Raw genomic sequence first — 21,849 nt, 5'->3', positions numbered from 1 at the left:
CAAGTAAGACGCCAGTGCACCACGCAGCCACATGAATGTCACACACATACCTACGGACAATTTTAGACCAATTCATCTGAAGTGTATATTTTTGAAGTTAACAGGAACCCACGCGGGAGAACATGCAAACTCCGCAAAGAACGGGACTGGAACCCACAACCAAACTTGTTGTGCAGTGACAGCGCTACCCACTGCACCACAGTGCCGCCCTTGTGAGAAATAGAAATATGACAAACCTTACAGTTTTGACAGGCAAATGATCCTGGAATGGCTGGAATAGATATTTGCTTTCACAGCCAGTTGTTCTTTGGATTGGTTTATGCCATGTTTTATATGAACAACATGGAAAGAGATATTACTTTGATCTCTGGGTTTTGAAAATCACTTGAAGATCAAATGTCATGAAAACATCAGTCTTTGATGAGGGTTGAAAAGGAATGATTAATATTTGCATAAATAATCAGTATGGTAAAAGTGTTGAGAACGAGAATGAGTCGTACTTGGTGATGAGAATCAAAACAATAGTAATGTGATTATTAAAGCTTTGCAGTAAATGCATTCACCTAAATAAATTATTGGATAACATTCATTCATTCATTTTCTGCCGCTTCATCCGTGGTAGCGGGTCACGGGGAGCTGGAGCCTATCTCAGCTGGCATGGGGCGTGAGGCGGGGGACACTCCGGGCACGACGCCACTGCACCGCGGATCCATCCACAAGGACAGACAACCACGCACACACACACTCACTCCTACAGGCAATTTGGGACCGGCCAATCAACCTGAAGCACATGCTTCAGGTTGATTGGCTCAAGCCCTGACCCTCAAAGTGGAAGAAGAGGCTGTTGATGGATGGATGGACATATGGATGTACATGTATGTATGTATGTATGTATGTATGTATGTATGTATGTATGTATGTATGTATGTATGTATGTGTGTGTGTGTGTGTGTGTGTGTGTGTGTGTGTGTGTGTGTGTGTGTGTATGTATGTATGGATGGATGGATGGATAGATTTTGCCTTTAGCATAATTGATTGTAATTGAAGTGTTCACACTATAAAACAAATAATTAACAATAAAATAAAGAAATTGACCTTTGGTTTCATCAGATGTACTGAGGAAATCGGGATTTTTGCAGGCTTAATCAGTAAAAAGAAGAAGTAAGTTGCAACAGATGTACCAGACATACAGGACTTAAAAGAGGAAGTCTGAATTCAGGACATCAAGTAGACAGAAGTCAAGACAGGAAAGGGAATTAGTTGAAAACCAAGGGGACGAACGACCAACCATAAGGAGGCGATTTTGGCTGGGAGTCGCAGGAGCATAAAATAGGAAAAAGGGAAAAAGAAGTGTCAGCTCTATTGAAGAATGTGGGGGGATATAACTGCTAAATGTATCTGCATTTACTACTTTAAACCATGTCATAATTTATTGTTCTTTAAATGGTTAAAAACTAACTCATGGATACTTAACATTTGAATCACAGACTGTTGACTACCACAAAAGATCTTTATCCCTTTACAAATGGTTGAATTTTAATTATATTTAGTGAAGCTATCTCCTTAGAATTAGGAACTGTAGTAAGGACCTCAGTTACTTTCTTAAAGCTTTAAATTTTGTCAGAAGTTGTCTTGGTTGGATAAAACATCTAATCTAGTATGTGATTTATCGGTTATTCTATTACACACAAAACCAGAGTAAGCAGGGTGGACCGTCTGGATGGCTTGGGAGTGAGTGTGCTGTGAGTCTCCTCATTACGAGCTTATGTAGAGGACCCGACCCTTTGGAGCTGTGCAGAGTAAAGGTTTGTAATGATCTGCCTTAGTGACTGTCCCACACCAGTGAATTATATGATGAACCCAAAACTCTCCCGTGGGTGGCAATAAATAACCCTTCAACTGCTTAGGTGCACAAGGTTGTTGATACAGAGATGTTCCTCCCTCTCTTGTGTCTTTCACATTAACCCCAAGTGAATTTAGACTAAATAAAATTTCTCGGTGATTAGGATTCTTCCGTTCTCACGACATTCGAAATCCACAAAATTTTCCATGTCATCGAAGCGAGCTTGAAGATCGTACCATGAGCAACTGCTGTCACAAGGGTCGGACAATTTCCATTTACAGTGAAAAATGGCACAAAGCTAAAGTATGAGAGACGTCACGAATGAAATCCAAATCAAACGTCCTTAACTAAATGAATGAAGAAAACATCTAAATCAGGTATTTGAATTCATCACAGTTCGTGCTCACAAGAGGTTGTTGGGATTTTGTATCTGAGTTAGAACCGGCTCCTCTTAGAAAGTGCCTTGATATTGCATCTGTTAGAATTTAGTGAAATAGGATTTAGATTTTTCTTCTGCAGATCAGCAGATGCTGATTTTCAACAGTCACCCGGTTATCGTGTCTTCAAGGTAACTGGTATTTTTATAATGTAGCATTATAAAGAGGAACATTGTGAGTAGGTCTTGCACACCTGGAGAAAAGCCAATAAAAACAATTTAATTTTCTAATTATCAGCTGTAATTTCACAATATGACTGGTAATTATTCATTTTGGTACTGTTTATCCTTGCCTTGTCTTTTACTTCTTTCTCTTACTCTCTTTTTTGGCCATATGGCAAACCCGTTCACTCAGAATTGTACTCTATTAATTAAATTTCATTGATAGATAGATAGATAGATTAAAATTAAAATTAAAAAAACGGTATAAAATTAAAATATAAACATAAAATTAAAATTAATATAAAATTAAATTAAATCCATTCAACCACGTGCTGACCTCGCCACCTCCCCCCCCGCTCCTCCTGAGAGAGTCATTGTACCCCCTGATGGCACGGGGCACGAAGGAGGACCTCAGCCTTTCTGTGGAGGCGCTGTGTGACAGCAGTCTGTCGCTGAAGGTGCTTCTCTGCTGGGAAAAGGTGGTGTGTAGGGGGTGCCTGGTGTTGTTCATGATAGCCTTAACTTTAGACATGGTCCTGCTCTCCAGAAGCGTCTCCACAGAGTCCAGGCTCAGCCCGACCACTGAGCACGCTCTGCGGATGAGTCTGTTCAGACGGTCCATATCTCTTTTCCTGGCCCCGCCACCACAACAATCAATGGTGTATGACAGCACACTGCAGACTATGGACTGATAGATCATGAGAAGGAGCTTAGGGCAGATGTTGAAGGAGGCCAGCCTCCTCAGGAAGTACATCCTGCTCTGCCCCTTCTTGTACACACAGTTGGAGTTGAGTGACCAGTCCAGTCTGCTGTCTAGCTGCAGTCCCAGGTACTTATAGTTTTCTACCACCTCCACCTCACTGCCATTGATGATCACCGGCTGTGGAGAGGGAGGTGCCCGCCGGAAATCCAGAACCATCTCCTTTGTCTTGGAGACGTTGAGCTGGAGCTGGTTCTGTTGGCACCACTCCACGAAGTCAGCCACCAATGCCCTGTACCCCCCCCCCCCATCACCCTCCCGGATACATGCCACTATCGCAGTGTCATCGGAGTACTTCTGTATGTGGCATGTATCCGAGTTGTGCTTGAAGTCTGTGTGACGGTGAAGAGAATGGGGGAGAGAACGGTCCCCTGTGGCGCCCCCGTGCTGCTGGTCACCATAGAAGACAAATAGTCCCCCATACGGACGTACTGGGGTCTGTCCGTTAGGTAGTCCGTAATCCAGCTCACGAGGTAGGGGTCCACACTGGACACACTACACACTACACACTGGACCATTTGGGGAGAGATGAGTCCAAGGTGACGTGATTAAAATCACCGGTGATAAAGACGAGCAGCTCCGGGTGCCGGGTCCAAAGAGCAGAGGTGGTCCCACAGATGGTTCCTCGTGCAGCCTCAGGGTCCGACCGTGGAGGGATGTAGACGGCGAGGACAATAACGTGTGAGAATCCAGATCGCGGTTACACAGTGTTGATTTCACTGTCACATGTCCCGGATGGCACCATCTATCGTTGGTATAGATGATTAATCCACCTCCTTTCTTCTTGCCAGCGGTGTTCGTGTTCCGGTCCGCATGCGCAGAGATAATATGAAGAATCAATACTGCAAGGAAATTATACAGGAAACTACTGTATACTTTCTCTGATTTTATGATCTGTGTTTTTAGTAACTACATCTTCACCAGATGGGTTTTTTATTAATAACATCATAATGTTTAAGTAAAAAGAAAAAAAGAGTCAAAATATGTATTAGTTTTATCAAAATATTAAAGCCTGTTAGTCATTTAAAAAAACAGTTTTTGAAGTAAAGAAAGATGTAATATAGTTTCTCCACGGCGCACTGGCTTCGTGCCCGGAGTGTCCCCCGCCTCATGCCCCATGCCAGCTGGGATAGGATCCAGCGCTCTGTGACCCGCTGCGGCGGATACAGCGGCAGAAAATGGATGGATGGATGGTTATACAGTTTTTTTTCACTTTTTCTTTTCACTCAATAGTTTTCTTTGCATTTAATTCATATACTGTATTCTCCTGTGGACACTGCACCAAGCTGACAAAGCCTTCCCCACAAAAATTTCAGTGATATCTGTCTTTTTCTTTATTAATTTTTGATTGTTTTTTTATGCAAGAAAGCACTTATTGTCACTTGCTTTTTGTCAAACTTTTGCATCTTTTTCAGAGGCATGGTGATAACTAACTCCTCACTCTCACTGCAGAGCGTAAAACGAGCAGACGTTGTGTTGCCAATTGGTCGATTTTAATAAAGCAGAATCACACAGGTGGGTCTCGTGACAAGAAACTCACAGGAGAAACTCACACGAGATCAAAACATAGTTGCGATTTCCAAAATTTTTCGAAATTTAAGTGGAGAAATGGAAAAAGTTAGATTATTTTGTTTAATGGAAGTGCATTTAAAGCTTGCTATCGTGCGTCCCTGTCAAAAAATGTGCGTCAAAGATACAAGGACGCACGCAAACGAGAACACTGAAAATCACATCAATAAACAAACATTTGTTCAACAGAAGTTATTAAGATAGTTCAGCAACATCAGAATGTTGTCATGAGTGTAAGAAGAACAAAGTCATGTGAGAAACATATCACACAATAAATAATAAGGAATTCTATGAGGTCAGGGTTTAATCCACCCAAACGCCACGAAGGCCTGCATCCCATTGAGGAAGTGATGTTGCGGGTCATGTGCGGGTCATCAACCCACATGATGAATGACAACACAGGAACCCTTTAAATGACGCCCACCTGCACGAATGCGCTCTGTTCAATGTAACTGTAGGTTATTCAGTGACGGGAAGAGGCTGTAGATGAAGGAGAACTTATGCATGATTGTTTTCTACCAAACAAGACATGTATTCGTGTCATGAGCCACTTATCCACCTTGTGGGTCACTGATCCAAGTTGAGAGTCGGGGTTTACCCCGGTCATGTCGCCAGCGTGTTGAGGCGCCACACACAACCACTCAAACTCACAACTAAGGACAATTTGGTGTAATCAAATCATTAAATTGCATGTTTTTGGAGGTGGGAAGGAGCCAGAGAGAACCCACGCAGATACGTGGAGAACATCGAAATGAATCCTGGAAGGCAGACATGAAGTCTAAATGGAGGTTTGGCCAAAAATAGTGATGCTGTGGTAGGCTTATTTTTCCAGCTAAATTGTCTAACTATAGAGTACTTTAAAATATTTTTAATCTGCCCCTATTCGCCAAAATATTAGAGACACTTGTCAGTATAACAGAAAATACTTCAGCCTCCAATCTACTAGACAAATGAACAAATCTCAGCCGATGTCAATTTCTCCTTGATGGCTTGGGCCATAAGCAATAGTCTCACGATAGTTGCTCTTTTGTGATTCCTCCAAAATGAAAAAAACAAAACAACAACTAAAAATTTGGGATCACTTTAACATTATTTACAAGCTGAAATTGCATGTGGTTTTATCCGGATCCAAATCCGTAATTTTGGAAGATTTGTTAAATTTGACAGCCAGCTTTGGACCCATTAATTTAAAATGAAGGTACACAATGTACAGGTTTTTATTACAATAAATTCATACTGTATGTACATCCATTTACAGTTAATTATGAATTTGTAGTATTCAACAATCCATCATTCAAACTAATTTTACTGCAAAATGTGTTTTGTATGTAAAATAAAAAGGTCCATTTGGTATAACGACAATTCTCTCGTCTTTAGTCTTTAAGCTTGACTGGAGATAAATCTGGTAGAACATCAGAATTTTTATCTCTTCTTTTTGGTTTGGTGTGATCATCATTAAAATCTTCAAAATCATCTCCAAAGTCACCGTCATCATCATCATCATCATCATCATCACTGTCCAAGTCCTTCATGTCGTTCTTCCCTCGTCGATGTCCTTTCGTTGCCTCTCCACCGTCTGCTTCTTCTACCTCTTTCTTGTCTACTTGCGAGATTGCTCTGTAGAGTGACAATAAAATAAAACTTAACTTCTGTTTGGTCATAATCTTTGCAAAGACGCCACCACCTGGTGGCCAGGGGATGCTACAGCAACCAGTCACTAACCAATAACAAATATCACTTTCTGATCGGCATACGCATTATATGGCTCTGAGGGTGAAGGGGTTCAGAGCAAAGACGCTCATCCATCAAACAACAGAATTTATTTGAAAAATGCATAATATGATGCACACATGGAACTTGAATACAAACAGTGGGTCATCAGGGGATGACAATTTATTTGAGGTGCCGTAATATGTTTGCCCACTCAGACTCTTCTGAAGGCGAACCCCTGATTATATGATTTTAATATTTTACATTAGGTTCTTTTAATTTAACTCAACAGTGTATTTACTATGAATAAAATAGGTAGTGTGTTTTCCATCTCGCTATTCGTATGAAAACATTCTGAGGGCAAATTTTTCTTTTGCAAGAGCAAAGGGGAAATCCTTCAGGCCTTATCTCGAATGCCAAATGCAAAGAGAAAACTGGAGGACACCACAACCACCAATTTAAGTGATTTCCATAAATTGGTTGTAGTGTGTCTCATTGTCCTCAAGGTGTCAGACTCACCTTGGAGTTCATCCGGTCACATTGATGACTTACAAACCACTGATGGTAAGACATCCACTTTAAGAAATGATAAATGTTCACAAAGTGCCCACTTACGGAACTACAATATCCTCTTTCTTTCCACACTTGCAGCAGATTTCAAGCTGTAGAGAGCAGGGCTTACAAATGACGTGATATGAATCCTTCACAGTCTTCTGAGAACACTTAACACTAAAAGAAACACACATACACACACAGACACGTTACGAAATTTAAATCAAAAGCTGATATTTATTTTCGGGTCAGTTTTAATTTATGCATCAGAAACTGCACCTTTTCAGCAACTGTACTCACCATTTTCGGGGTTGTGTTAGAGACTTGTACTTGTTATATTTCACTTTCCACTCGAGAACATCCTTACAGTGTTGACAAAGTCCGTCGTGGGTCTTTGATTTGGCCTTCTACAATCAAAATAACAAGGTGAGGGGTTATAATCAAAATTATGGAAATGTTTTCAGATTAGCTCCGAGGCGACTAATGAGAGGCTAAAACCAAGTTAATATCATACCTTCACTTGTACAGTCGCTCCGTACTTGTCGTTTTTGAAAGCAACTGCATTTTGATGCTTCTGGCCACGCGATCGGGACACATTACCTTTCTGTGAACTCATTTTTTTTTTAGCAATGTTTGTTAGCACTCACATGTTATAGGGAAGGAGCGCTAACCCGGAAGAAGTGGGAACGCGTCATGCAACGTCATCGAGGTCAAATTTAGATCAAACGTTTTTTTTAGTGGTTAAAATACACCACGGTTTAAAGTTGTCAGTCAGAATAAAAAATATAAATAAACGTAAACACTTTCTATATTTCGAAAGAGTTTTAATATTTACAGATCAATGACGTCACGTTACTGTATATTAGATGCACCTCTCTTGATTGTGATTGGACGTTGTCTCACAATAGTAATCTCCAATTGGTTCCTAAAACAGTCAATCAACAGATGACATAAACACTCATAGGCATCACCCATAAATTTAAAGATCGTTTGCCATTGGTGGATTTCTTTCGACAACTGATTTCCTATTGCGCCATAGCGCTGTCAATCATATCATATCGTTTGGCGAGCTAAGATAACAAGCAGTCAGATATTCGCAACCAAAGCGGTGATGTTTCGGAAGGGAGTGATGCCACTGAGTACAGATTAGGACGAGTGTGAAGATTTTAGTTCGTTCTATTTCTTTGTAAGGATCGACTCATGTCGCTGCTGTGCTCCGGGGCGTCGATAATACTTAATTAATCGATCTCGTTATCATTCAGGACCATATGTTGAGAAAGCCGAGCGGAGGAAAAAGGAAACGACAGATTCGGAGGGGTATTCGCACAGGAGGACGGATCTGCTAGTTTACTCACAGTTGCGGTGCCAAGCGGATAATCTGGCCGAGGATTGCCTCGTCAATCTCCTGGCGTCGAGAAGAAGATAAATTAGTTGGCTCGGTTTAGCGACAACACCTGACCACGGCGACATTGGCACCTCAAAAATAATCCCGAGCCGTCGTCCAGGTAATGTCACATGTTCATTTCCGTATTCATCGGGGAGACGCGCTCACATACGTGTTCCGTGTTCCTAGTTAATTAAAATGTATTTAACCTCCACAAATCAGAATCATTACAGTCTCTCTGAACACACATCTGTCCGCACCACCATTTTACAGTAAATCACTGTTAGGCACCATTCTGTCTCCTTAGCTTGACATTATGGGCTATTTTAGGGAATAAGGGAAGCCAACAATCCTCACTGTGCGTTTTGCTGCTACACACTCCTCTTGGATTCCACAGCATCCTTCAGAAGTGGCAATTACACGCTACAAGTGGCTATAAATATCACCCCAAAGCAAGTTCTCAGACATGCAACTCATTAAATTGTTCCCAGTTTATTTTGTTTTGTGTTCCTTTACGTAGAACTGGGAGGTATCACATCTGGTCCATCACTTTTACTTTGAAACTTCTCATGGGGACAGAGGAGAGATTCCAGATGTGGGGGAAAAAAGACTAATCTTTGGAATGATGTGCAATGGTATTTCCAAGGAACACAGAATATTCCTGTAAAGAATGAATATTCTGTTGAATATTAAAAGATGAGAGCATTGTAATTGCAGGAAGGCCATCATGAGGCCTGTGTTAATCTATAGCCTCTGCTGGGTTGTTCAGATCTGGTGGTTTAGGGCGTTCTGCTCCTGGGACACTTTTCTACAGCAGGACCAGCAATGGAAAAGCTGCAAAGAAAGAGCTTAAAACATGCCTACATGAAGAGAAAACTGCAAATTCATCATGTATTTGCATAAACTTGAAAATGCACCTGCAAAGCTGAAACAGTGTGGTGTGATTTATGTGTAGCTCCTTCATTGGAAATTCAATCCACTACATATTGTCGTAGCCTGACAATGATGTGCTTTGCCCTATTCACAAGGGCATGTGTAGTTATGCAGAGTCGAATTACAAAGCTAACCTCCACTCCAGAGCTGGCCACTGCAATTCAAAAGCAACTGGGGAGGTCTTAAAAGCATCCTCAGGTGGGGCACCAGGTGCAGGGTGAAATGAGAGCCTTTTAAGTCAGTACGGCTGAATGTTTCTGGAACCAATCAGGGTCATGGCTTTATTGTTTTTGCCCCTGCCAGAGGGGTCATATAGGGTTGCCCATGGCCCTAGGTCTGGAGCCTGACTGAACGGAGCCACGTGGAGGGTTTTAGTGCTTTTGAAAAATTGGGTCTTCGCCCCCCATCTGGGGAATTCTTTTTCAAAAAAACCCCAACTATTTGTATTCTTAGGGAGGTCGCGATTCATTTAAGAATGCTGTTTTTTATGATTTGAGTCTTGTGATGTTTTTGTCTTGTGATCAATCTGACGGGGATGCCATAAAACGATTAGAGATCCGGTTGTCAAAGAGAGCCCAAATATGCTTTTATTGCAAATTCTTGGCTTATTCTCAGTTTTCAGAGGCGTACAGTTAACCCTTGTCTCCCTCTATGTTGCAGTGTTTCGAGGATGAACCACTTATCCATCAGCGAGCTATGTTGCCTGTTCTGCTGTCCACCGTGTCCCAGCAAGATTGCTTCCAAGCTGGCCTTCCTGCCCCCAGAGCCCACCTACAGCCTCATGTGTGACGACAGCGGCAGCCGATGGACGCTTCACCTCTCTGAGCGTGCAGACTGGCAGTACTCGTCCCGTGAGAAGGACGCCATCGAGTGTTTCATGACGCGCACCTCAAGGGGGAATCGCATCGCCTGCATGTTTGTCCGCTGCTCCCCCAGCGCTCGGTACACACTGTTATTCTCCCACGGAAACGCAGTGGACTTGGGACAAATGAGCAGCTTTTATATAGGTCTAGGTTCGCGCATCAACTGCAACGTCTTCTCGTACGACTACTCAGGGTACGGCGCCAGTTCTGGGAAACCTTCAGAGAAAAACCTGTACGCTGACGTAGACGCCGCCTGGCAGGCGCTCCGGTCACGGTAAGAAGACATGATGATGGATTGAGGTAGAGGAAGTGAGAACCAGTTCACAGATGTTGCCGCAGCCTGCAGGGAAAAGACAGGATTAATTTTACAGTAATTTAATAGCATACAGAACCTAAATTTGGAATGAAGATAAGGTTTTTGACAAATGGTTCGAATAATGAGGAGAGCCTCATGACCTATTAAGGGATGAATTAAATTTCCCTCAACTGCGTAAACTCCAGAAATGCGTCCAGCGAATGGCGTCACACCCCAGATCATGATGGGAAAGGGAACATCTAAATACTAAGCAAAGTGTAGTAAGTAAAAACTTCCTGTTACGGTGTGAGGCAGGCATTCTAGTCCGATTAGTAATCTGAAATGTTTTTTTCATCCTGGCTCAGCAAGTCAGCTGTGTACACAGAAACATCTCATGACACCAACATCAACATTTCTGAGGAGGTTTGACAGATGAGTGAGGATGACTGAGTGATTAGGGGAAATCTGAGGAATGAAGGGATGACAAAGAAAAGCAGAGGAGTCATCTTAAAAGAGTCGTTGGATGGACGACTAGCTGAGCCCGATCGGCCTTTGAAGCGACGAGAGTGGCTTCTGCAGGGAGGAGATGATTTTGTCGTAGGTGAAAATAAAGAGCGTGTTTTCTATGATTATGCTGAGCAACCATAAGTGGGAGTGAGTGGGAGCTCTGCTGCATCTTTAAACTGTGTGGGCTATGCAAAGAAGATATTTATTGGCTGATATTCGACCTCAGCTGACTTGAGATCTGCATCTGTGATGTATTTATTTATCTTCCCAGCTGATAAACCGTACACTTTCAGTAATACGTATTGAAGATCTGGAAGATAAATTAAGATGCTAACCAATTAGCTACCGTTACAACTGACATTAGCATTCATCTCCTTCCTAGCTAACACATGATCTGAACTGAATGTTTTTCCCGTGTCAGCGCTGGTGTGGGTGTGTGCCCTTTCTGCGTCGGACGAGGTTTTTGGCACTGCGGAGATTAAAAAAACTGTTCCCCTCGCATTCAAATAAATGACTGTATATTGGTGTAACACACTCCACCACTTCACAAGTCTGTACAGTAATGATCGGCCATCTTTAAAACGTTTTAAAAATAAGGGATGTTGGCAAGTTCATCAGGAAACTCTTCAGAAAAGCTTTGCAAACAGGAAGTAAACCACTGCTGCTAAGGAGAACCTGCTTTTCTGGTGTCCACGTTCTGCGTCTCGCTCACACATAGTTCTCCCAAAGTTCTAGACGCAGTGTTGAATGGGAAATGAAGAAAAGAAGCTTTAGAAAGACTTTCTGCCCCTCACTCTGCTTTCATTTCACACACAGACATCACGAAACAAAACATTTCTTCATTTTATTATTGTTTTCCAGCTCCCATACATAATTTATTAGTGCACCAGTGGATCTCCCACACGGTGCAGAAATTTAATTTAATCTGATGGAGGCAGATGCTCCACAACATCAAATTACACTTTGTGATTGCGTGGGTGGGGTGGGCGGTGGCGATGGTAATGCAAAGCCCAACTGTCGGTGAACTCCTTTTTTGTGTGCGCCTGTATATATACATTTGTATGGATTTTTATTTGACAGCAAACTGAATTCACTGTCTCACTGAAAACGATAATTTTTACAACTTTTATTTTGTTGCAGTAACATTTGTAGTTTAAATCAATTCCGCATTTATGCCTTACGTTACATATGCATAATACCAGCTAATCATCTAAATAACTTAAATACAACTGAAACAGTTCTGTGTTTATTTTGCGAATCAATCACATATACTTTATGAAATGGCCTTTGGGGGTTAAACTGGAAAAAAACCTGTTCACGATCATGAAGATCGGTGAGTAATCAAAGCCTCGTAATTTGAAATCCCACAGCTCAATTGAAGTTCGATGACTGGTTGGATTTCCCCTGCGGTGCTTTCTTTTGTTCTCACCCAGCTGTAACAAGGCTGCCTGTCAAGTTTAAAAAAGACACAGATTCAGGCAGTCACAGCTGTAGACTCGTTTCAGGTGTCACTGAAGAACATCTAGTCCCTTTCCACCATGTCTGCAGTCATCATATGCTTTACGGCCTCTTGTCGCTCACGCTTTCACAGGATTTTTGTAATTTTTTTTACTTGCCTTGTGGCGCGCAAAATACCACAATAGATTTTTAAACGATTAAACACTTGACAGCCACATCTGAATTGAACATTAACATCTCTACTGAGAAGGAAGTTGACTGAGAGGCTGTCAAAGTTAAAAATGGGAGGCTCCTGTCATTGTCGGGTTTGGCACAAAACAACCTGCTCGAAATTTTATTTTCTTACCAAAAAATAAATAATATATCGTGTCACCTTCCTACCCCAAAGTGTGTTTTGTATATTTCATTTGGCTTAATCAAATGACAGGCGTCAATGTGAAATTTACTTTTAGGATACCCGCCGTGTCGGTTTCACTCCCTGCTCTCCAGTTCCAGTATACTGTACATTAATCCTCCTGTCAGGATTGTCAGCACTCACTGCTTACCCTGCCACACATCTTTCTTTGCCAACAACGCCCCTCCTGGCCGTATGTCATTTACATGAAATGAAATCTGAGGATTCTTCATCTCCATATGGGACTAATTTCTTTCAAAGCCAGTCTCCTCGGATGGCCATGGAAATAAAAAAGGTGTGTTTGACATAAAATGTGAGCATTGAGGTCATGGGATTAATTTTTAAACATAACCTTGAATATAGAATCTTGAAAGCCACATGTCATGAGTTTCATTACTTCCCCTTTTGACTCATCTGTCTGTCTCTGATGGTAATTGCTGACTGTCTACAATACAATGGAAAGGACTCCCATTTTACTGAACATGAATCAACTGGGTTTTGTTTATCTCATCAAAAATCCTCTCTAGGCCTCTTTGTGTTCTGTCAACTGCATACATCCCTTGTGCGTGTCTCATGTTAGCCGACAGTGAATCAGGGAGAAGCTCTCTTCTTTCACTTTCCCCTGCAGGACAGGGTCTTTTAACGCACTGGTTTTCTGCTCATGATTCAGCAGCGGCAACTTCAGTTTCTCCGGAGGGTTCGAGCAAGCGTTTGGCTTACATCATCGTCATATGACAGGAGGAGTCACCCTGATGGGTGAACCACCGAGGCCCTGAGCTACGGCTGTTCTTTTGTTCACTCCTGACGGGGGAGGCACTCCCTTCACCTGAACAGGACTTTAGTCAGGTGATTTAGCAAGTGGGTGAGTCAGAATGTTGACAGACAAGGACTGTGTCATCATGAAACTTAGAACGAATAATAAAATATGCTGAGTGTAGTCCGTGTTTTTGATAAATACCAGCTGACTTCACCTCTTTGACAGCGTTTTCAGACATAAAATGGCACAGTAGCACCCCATACACACACACGCACACACACCCCAACTCTGAGATGGAGGCAGGCCAGCAGTCAGTCCTCCTGGTCCCACATTGAGTGGTAGCCTAGCAACATGTCTCCAATGAGCTTTCAGACCGAGGTCTTTTTAAACTATGACCAATGAAAAGCAGCACAAAAACCTCACTTACTGGTTAGTCTTTTATTGATCATAATCAGTTCATTGTTTGTGTTGAGCAGCAGGGATAAATTGACACAAACATGAACGAGGGCAGGCAACCCACCGTGTGTGAATTGTGTTATTATCCCTGCTGCGAAAAGGAAGCGGAGAGGGGTGGAAAGGAGAGGTCTTGACCCATCCATTGCTCTGTCCATCACCCTCTGTTTCCGGAGTAGATAGCTCTCAGTGTAGGCTTCGTTTATCTCAAATTTTGGGCAAGATAACATTCTGCACATAAAAACCAAGTCTTGGTGGTGGTGTCTTCAGATATTTGAGAACTTTCATCATTTGTCTTTTTGGCTTCCACTGACTGAGACTCATTCTTAGAGCAGGAATTTGTCAAAGATGAAGGTTTCCTGGCTGTTATTGAGAATTGGTTCATTATTAATTCACAAATCTTGATATACACATCTACACAAAGGCTGCTTTATGCGTTAAAACATATGGATGAACTGCAATCAGGCACCTGACCGTCCCAAGTACAGAAAAACAAGAAAGGCACTTGCTGATAGCGTTTTTGGTGATTATATACTCGCTGAAGCGTGTGGTCATTGAACCCAGAATGGAAATCTCCACAAGCACTTAACCGAAGGAGAGGAGTAAAATGGTACTGAACCTAATAGCAAATCATTGGCATGCTTCTGAGAGGAATCCCCCTGCTGAAGTGCAGATGGTTCTCTAATCTGTTAAATATGCCTCTACATATGTTCAGGATATCCGAAAATATCTTTTAGTCACTGTAGCTGGTGTCGGATGAGAATATTTTTGGTGTTAAAGCGGTGAGAAGTGGACAGCCAAGAGGGAGAAGGAAGAGGGGGACAATGGAGGATGTGATGCATACTGGATTGGATTTGTGTCAAGACACTAGATTGACGAAGGCCTGGGGGAGGGGGGTAACCATGGAGCAAACGAAGGAAATTGTAGGCTATTGTTGGCCGGGTGGAGGGGGGGTTGCATCTTGTGAGGATCTGGGATGGTCGTTGTGCTGTTTTGAACATCGGTGCAGCTGCAGACCTTTCTTAAACGTGCGAGAAGAAGCCACAGTGGTCCATCCAACACTGTCAAGACAGTAGGGAGGGTTAGAAGGACCTTATTTGAAGTGGGATGCCAACGGTTCCAACCATATAACATTCAGTGTTTATACCTTCCCTACTTGTGCAAAGTTGGTGTAAGAATGTATGCTAGGAAGATGTGTTGCAATTTTACAACCATCAGTTGTCCCAACACCTGGTGATTAAAGAGATATTTGTACAGGTGTGTGTATGCAATGAGTGTGTGTGGTGAGAAGAACCCGGTACTATTCACGGGCAAAGTGACTCATGGACGGAGTTCAGTTTTAATGTAGTTTAATAAGTAATACAAACTTACAAAACATCAAGGAAATGAGTATTATGTCTACCAACACCAAGATTTGCGAAGCTAAGTTCTGGTGTTTATTACTGCTTTCATTCTGGGGTCACTGAACGCAACTGCTTTGTAAGCAGCTGCTGTCGCACTATAATTAAATATCAAAGATGAACCAAAACATTAACCACCATTGGGCTCAATGACATGTTTGTCCAAACACCCAACCCAAGTGTAAGCAAAACATACTAGTTAGGGTTTGCAGAAGGCCTTGCTGTATTTACATTGACGTATTGTTTCGCCTTACGACAACTTGGGTTTACCGTCTGCGTATTGACATTCCTTGAGCTTCCGTATTGCAGTGACATCCGTGTGGGGTGAGTGTTTATGTGTCTGGTGATTGGTCAGACTTTAATGGCGTGACTTCGCCAAGAACCTGAAAGAGATAAGCATAAACAGAAGATAAGCACAAATATATAACGAAAGCAGATAATGTTCTACTCAAGTGTTTCCACGATAATATGCCACAACAAACAGATAATCGGTGAAGTCATTGCTGTTTATCGTACATGGTGCCGATAAGAATATGCAATGAAGTGTTTTTTTTTTCCCCATGGTGCGATTGAATGCAGCCCATTAGTGGTAATGATTAAAGGTGGTGTGCAACCAAACACATTTTTAAAGTTATTACAGTATTTTCGGCACTATAAGGCGCACCTAAAAGCCTTTAATTTTTTCAAAAACCAACAGTGTGCCTTATATATGAAAAAGGTTTTAAAAATGGGCCACTCATTGAAGGTGCGTCTTATAATCACATGCGCCTTATATTCCAGTTCGCCTTATAGTGCGGGAAATACTGTATATGGGATCTTGGTATAGTTAATAAGAACTTTTGCTAATTTAACAGTGTCATCCTATAGATAGTTGCAAATTCACAGATGTTTAACAGCATATCTAGAATTTCCCGCCTTTGTGGCTTGAGGAAATTCCGTGTATCCCTGTGAAATGCTGAATATTTTCAACACCTGCACCACTGATGGGGAACATTTGTCGTGAAAGAGTAGTTCGTTGGACCGAAATACAACACGGTTCGATAACCCTCCTTGAAGCACACTTGGTTAGACCACAGCAAGAATAAAAATGTTTTTAAACCGAACCTTTATCAACAGAATGTGAGGAAACAACATTGCTGAGTTCTGTCAGCTTTGGTGTGTTACGCTGCAGAGATGTTAACACGCCGCCCCACTGACCCACGCCTGTCCCGTCTCGTGACGCCTCTTCTCGTGTCCAGAGGAGGAAGTCTGTCAGCCACTCTAGCAGAATAAGAAACGGCACGTTTTGTTTTAAAGGTCGAAATTCCTCAAGGCTTTTAAGAATCTGAGAAACATTCGCGAACTGGCCTGGATCAGAGTAGATTAACATCAATTTTGTAGTGAATGATGACATTTACTTGCAAATATTCAAATACAGCTGTTACTTGAAAAGTCAGTTCTGTGTAACCTGACACGTCAGGAAGGTCTGTGTCTTTTATTTGAATGCAGTTTTAAACCAGACTCGTCTCGGCCTCCCCCCTCACCAGTTTTTCATTTCCCTTTAATGGCAAAATTAAGTTGTATAACAGCAAAGCTTTCAGTCCATCAGTTGGGTATAAGAGGGTCGGCCAACCTTGGCAGTTCATGACACCGTTAAAACCGATGCACCCAAGGCTCGTCTGGTGTTTTCATTCCGTGCCAGTATTTTCACCCCTATTTATAGCCAAAGGTCAGGTGACATGATAACGATAGACAGTTCCCGTGTTCTTGCCAATGGCTGCACACCACACTTTTTAATATTGTGTCTGGAGGGGATGTTCCTGTGTTGCTCTTTGAGCGGAATAACACGTCAAGTTCTTCATGTGCAAAGTCGTTCTCGGTTAGTGAAATCCAGTACAGCGGCGTCAGACTTTGAACGTGTTTTTAGCGTGTGTGTTGTTCATCCTTACGTATGACAGGAGCACACCGCTGTCAGCACTAATGATAAGCTTTTAATGTTAGTGTTCTGCTTGCATTGTAGAGTACCAGCAGTTCAGCGCTACAGACAGTGATGCAGTGTTCCCAGGCTGCGTTTCAGGTTGTCAGCTGACTGCCTGTTTGCAGCTAGTTTGAGTCACGTTCCCCCTTAATCAGCTGTGGAATGTCTTCCCTTTTTATTTTCCCCCTCTCTTGGCATTCAGTATCAGCGTCCCTTTCCGGTCTGATTCTTCTTCTTTTGTTCCTCGTTCTCCCTCTCACGACCACGATGGTGGTCCTCTCTGTTCAGTCTCTCTGAGAAGCTACAGAAAGCCACGGCTGTTTCCCTCCTCCGTATGCCAGCTTGAAGCGACTGTATAATCACTGACTCACTGACTGACGTGACGTTCTGAGCTGATAATAGAGCGTGAGTAACCACAGGTTAATGCACAGGTGTGTGTTTGCTTATGGAGCAGCATGGTGTTGGAGATGATGGTATGATTGGAAACTAATCAGTTGTGTCACTGTTTGTGTGTGTGTGTTTTTTTTTGTGAGATTGTAATCCCTACATGAGGTCTGTTTTTTTTTACCAAACGCTTTTTGTCACGTTGTATGAAAAACACTATAATCAGCTTTAACGCTGACTAAAAAAAAAAATCAAGTGTCGAACAATGGCTTCCACTGTTTAGCCCGTCGAGCTGCTTTTTGCGCTATCAACACTCGGGTTTAACCGGATGCCAAATACTAGAAGTATAAATATCTTGTTCATGATGATCGAAACCATGATATTCAGATATTCTGTATCCTCTTTGCAGGTATGGCATCCGGCCAGAGAATGTGATAGTGTATGGTCAGAGCATTGGCACCGTTCCATCGGTAGACCTGGCATCCCGCTATGAGAGCGCTGCAGTCATCCTCCACTCGCCGCTCACGTCAGGCATGAGGGTGGCCTTCCCTGACACCAAGAAGACCTACTGCTTTGACGCCTTCCCCAAGTGAGTTCCCCATATAGACAGATGGTATGCTTGAAATGCAGGCTAAATGCATCACAGACAGACACGGAAAGGCTCGCAGCTTCTCTGCACAGATGTGTGTGTGTGATGAGAGAACATAAACATTTACAAACAGCATTTTATGAATGTATCAGAAACACATGTAGAAAAGCTTGTAAACTTGAACTTTGTAAATGTTTTTCTCATCTAAATGAGTCACAGTGGCAATAGTAGTGTCAGTAGCACCCCCATGTGGTCATTTGTCAAACAACATGTTTCTGCAGGTAATTGACATATATTGTGAGTAATTTGTAATATTGATGATTACAGCAACCCGACCTGGGTCTCATATTTCTTCTTCTGCCTTTCTCATGATTCCAAAGCATCGACAAGATTTCCAAGGTGACATCACCCGTGCTGGTAATCCACGGGACAGAGGACGAAGTCATCGACTTCTCCCACGGCCTGGCGCTGTTTGAACGCTGTCAGCGCCCCGTGGAACCGCTTTGGGTGGAGGGGGCCGGACACAATGACGTGGAGCTCTATGGACAATACCTGGAGAGACTCAAACAGTTTGTTGCACACGAGCTGGTCAATTTGTAGAGGAGCCGGGATTGGTGGGGGGGGGTGGGGGGGGTTAGAAGGTCACAATGGTGTTCTGGAGAGGCAGAATAGTGGACAAAGGGGTACAACATTTTCTTTCTTTTTTTTGTCAAGCGAAGCAGGTAGAAGTGGTGTTTGTCTGTTGAGTGGTGATGGCTGCTGATGTTTCGATCATTACCCCCCCCCCCATTTCTCAGTCAGTAACGTCCTGTTCTGGGTGATCTGTGATCTTACAGTTCTGCTTAACTTTCATATCATTTTTATCAGTTGAAAATTACCCACTATTTAAGCGAATGAAAGAGGAAGTGGAAACCTGCACACACAACATACGCGTGTATATGTGAGCGTTTTTGTACATCACATTTTTGCTGCCTTTCGACTCAGTTCGTGGTTCCAAATGGAGATCTGGTCCGCTCTCGAGGGTCTGAGATTAGCCTTGCAAACAAACTGGACTGGAACAGAAGTGCATCAGATGCTCTCTAATCCAGCTGATCTTCCTCTGACTTCGAGGGCGGGTTTGGTTCCGTGCACTGCGGTCAAGAATTATTTTTTCATAACTGTTTGTTTTGTTTTTTTATATTATACATGATATTTGCACGTATCAGCTGTCACTGAAGAACTGTACGAGACTAAATAACATTATCTAGATGTGCCAGTGTTGCCAAATGTTTAGTATAATGTATTACAGAGACTTAGACACACAAAAAAAGTCAAAGTTCATGCAAACAACATCTCTGGTGTGAGATGGTCCTCAGTCAGCAGATCATAGAGTGAAAGAACAGGTTGTGTCTTAACATTTTCTTACTTCAGAGTTTATCTCCTAGTATGAGGCGTGGATCAGTTTGGTTTGCCAACATCCACCTTGGGTATTAGGAAGCCCAGTGTTGAAGAGTGTGAAGATGATACAGTATGAATAATTAACCTAATTGTTGCGTATCTCTGATAAAGATGTAACTATTGTTATAGCAACTCTGTGCTGTGACCAAGACTTAAACCACTAATGCCCATCTGGACTGACTAGGGGAACTTTTATCAATCCAGCTGAAGTTCAGGAAGTTGTCAGAAATGAAAATGCGTAGTATATCTAAAGAGAAGCTTTTAGATTGGTGCATTTGAGCTGAAAAATGACTCCGACCTCACTCACAATCTGTGCACTAGGACAATGGGTTGCGGCAGTTAAGCCTCAATGTCGCAGCGTAAGGAACTCCCGTCATGAAAGGAGCTCCTGTTTTTTTTTGTCTTAACTCACTATATCATTTTGTCTTGATGGTATTTTATATCCATTGTTGTCTGTTGATTTGCCCTTTACAGCTGAATGAGGCAACGGCGCGTTAGCAAAGCGGTGGCTCCATTAAGGCGCTGTTGGAGTCCTGAACAGCTAACGCCGACGTGCTACTGCATGCCATGAATGGCTAGTTTCTTCTGTTTAAAACCTATACAACATCACAGAAATATGAACATATAAGTATAAATAAATAATTTCGTATGACTGTTTTATTTATTACATATATTGCACTTGAACCTGCATTTACAGTAGGAGTCAGATACAACTAATAAGTCAAACGGTGCTACTTTAAAAATTCCAGTCTGCTTATTTACGAGCTGCAAAGAAGGAAAGACGGTTCCTTTGACCAAGATCAGAACTGTTAACCTTTTTTCCGGTGAAGGTCTGTCACGGAAATTACTTTGTCTCACAACTCATTTGTCTTACAAAGTTGTGCATTCTTTTATTTTCACTTTGTAAATAATGTTTGTAGTACTTTTTTTTTTTTTTTTACAAGCTTTTGTGATCATCAACTCTCACTTCTGACTCTGTTTTGACAACAATTAAGCCATGACCAGTCATTATTTTGGCAGATGACCTTTATACCGGTCGCTTTGGCTAACTTTATCTGGTATTTGATTAATCTTGTATTGCGTATTTCAGTACCGAAGGAGCTTGTGTGTAATAACAATATTGATATAGTAATTCTAACATGGATAGAGATAATAAAATGGTATTTGAGAAGCAACCAAACTCATGTATCCATCATTTTTGTGCAACAGGTAATTGTATACCCTCAAATCTGATTAATATGACAAATGGAGTATAAAGACAGCTTTATTTGAGGGGGGTGAGCTCATGCTCTTGGGACAAGGATGCTTTGTTCTGGAAAAAGATGCGATTCCGCTCTGCATCAAAGCAGGACGATCTTTATTGTTAACACATTCTGCTGGATGATTATCATTGACAAGACCTTTTGAAAATAAGTTTCACAGGATGTGTTTTGGGATCTCATGCTTCTAGAAGAAGCTGACACTACTTGAGGTCAAGTTGATAACTGTTGACATAATGAAGACAGGAGGAATATTGATGAGTAGTTATGAAGACCAGAGGACACAAGGATGTCAGGGAAATACTGCTTTGAAAAGAATACATGTGAAAATCATCGCTTTACTTATCTGACTGCCCAAACAAAGTGCCAACATCAGCGTTCACGGTTTCGTAATTAATTTGAAACGTCAAGGTAAAACCTTTGGATGGTGATATTTGTTTCCTTCCTACCAGCAGGTGGCAGTCTGCATAGGAATAAGCCACTCCCCTCACATCATCAGCGCTTGTGCTCCTGGTGACCCATTCAGGACCCCTCGGAAATTTGTAATAGTTTCATGAAGACTTTGAATAGGGTTCTTGTTCCACTTTTAATACTAGTTGCAAGAGACATCATGAACACTTCTACATAACATAACATAACATAACAGACCGCTGTTAGTTTGTTACTGATGGTGTGGTAACATAATTTGATACACATTGTGTTGAGCACTTTTGTGTCTTATTTTTCTAGCCACTTTTTACTCCCTAC

At 42.1% G+C, this 21,849-nt stretch overlaps 2 protein-coding genes across 2 annotated transcripts; one reads left to right on the top strand and one right to left on the bottom strand.

The window, feature by feature from the left end:
• Window positions 1–5,980: 5,980 nt before the first annotated feature.
• c3h9orf85 (chromosome 3 C9orf85 homolog) lies at window positions 5,981–7,795 on the bottom strand. Its single transcript, XM_068311140.1, has 4 exons — window positions 7,547–7,795; window positions 7,333–7,439; window positions 7,096–7,209; window positions 5,981–6,387 (listed from the first exon to the last, which is right to left on the bottom strand). The coding sequence occupies exons 1-4, from the start codon at window positions 7,646–7,648 to the stop codon at window positions 6,144–6,146; spliced, it is 567 nt and encodes a 188-aa protein (XP_068167241.1). The 5' UTR covers window positions 7,649–7,795; the 3' UTR covers window positions 5,981–6,143.
• A 96-nt stretch (window positions 7,796–7,891) lies between these two features.
• abhd17b (abhydrolase domain containing 17B, depalmitoylase) lies at window positions 7,892–19,020 on the top strand. Its single transcript, XM_068311139.1, has 4 exons — window positions 7,892–8,537; window positions 10,010–10,486; window positions 18,227–18,406; window positions 18,787–19,020. Exons 2-4 carry the CDS (start codon window positions 10,020–10,022, stop codon window positions 19,004–19,006), a joined length of 867 nt encoding a protein of 288 aa, XP_068167240.1. The 5' UTR covers window positions 7,892–8,537; window positions 10,010–10,019; the 3' UTR covers window positions 19,007–19,020.
• Window positions 19,021–21,849: the final 2,829 nt, after the last annotated feature.

Source organism: Antennarius striatus, chromosome 3 (assembly GCF_040054535.1).
Source record: "Antennarius striatus isolate MH-2024 chromosome 3, ASM4005453v1, whole genome shotgun sequence".
Taxonomy (NCBI): Eukaryota; Metazoa; Chordata; class Actinopteri; order Lophiiformes; family Antennariidae; genus Antennarius; species Antennarius striatus.
Note: the sequence above shows the minus strand (reverse complement) of the source record. Positions and strands in the feature narration are given on the sequence as shown.

Coding starts and splice junctions, on each gene's coding strand:
- c3h9orf85 (XM_068311140.1), bottom strand. CDS start 7,648: ATGAGTTCACAGAAAGGTAATGTGTCCCGATCGCGTGGCCAGAAGCAT. Junction 7,440..7,546: donor GAGCGACTGTACAAGTGAAG/GTATGATATTAA, acceptor TTTTGATTGTAG/AAGGCCAAATCAAAGACCCA. Junction 6,388..7,095: donor AAAGAGGATATTGTAGTTCC/GTAAGTGGGCAC, acceptor GTCACTCTACAG/AGCAATCTCGCAAGTAGACA.
- abhd17b (XM_068311139.1), top strand. CDS start 10,020: ATGAACCACTTATCCATCAGCGAGCTATGTTGCCTGTTCTGCTGTCCA. Junction 10,487..18,226: donor TGGCAGGCGCTCCGGTCACG/GTAAGAAGACAT, acceptor TCCTCTTTGCAG/GTATGGCATCCGGCCAGAGA. Junction 18,407..18,786: donor TGCTTTGACGCCTTCCCCAA/GTGAGTTCCCCA, acceptor ATGATTCCAAAG/CATCGACAAGATTTCCAAGG.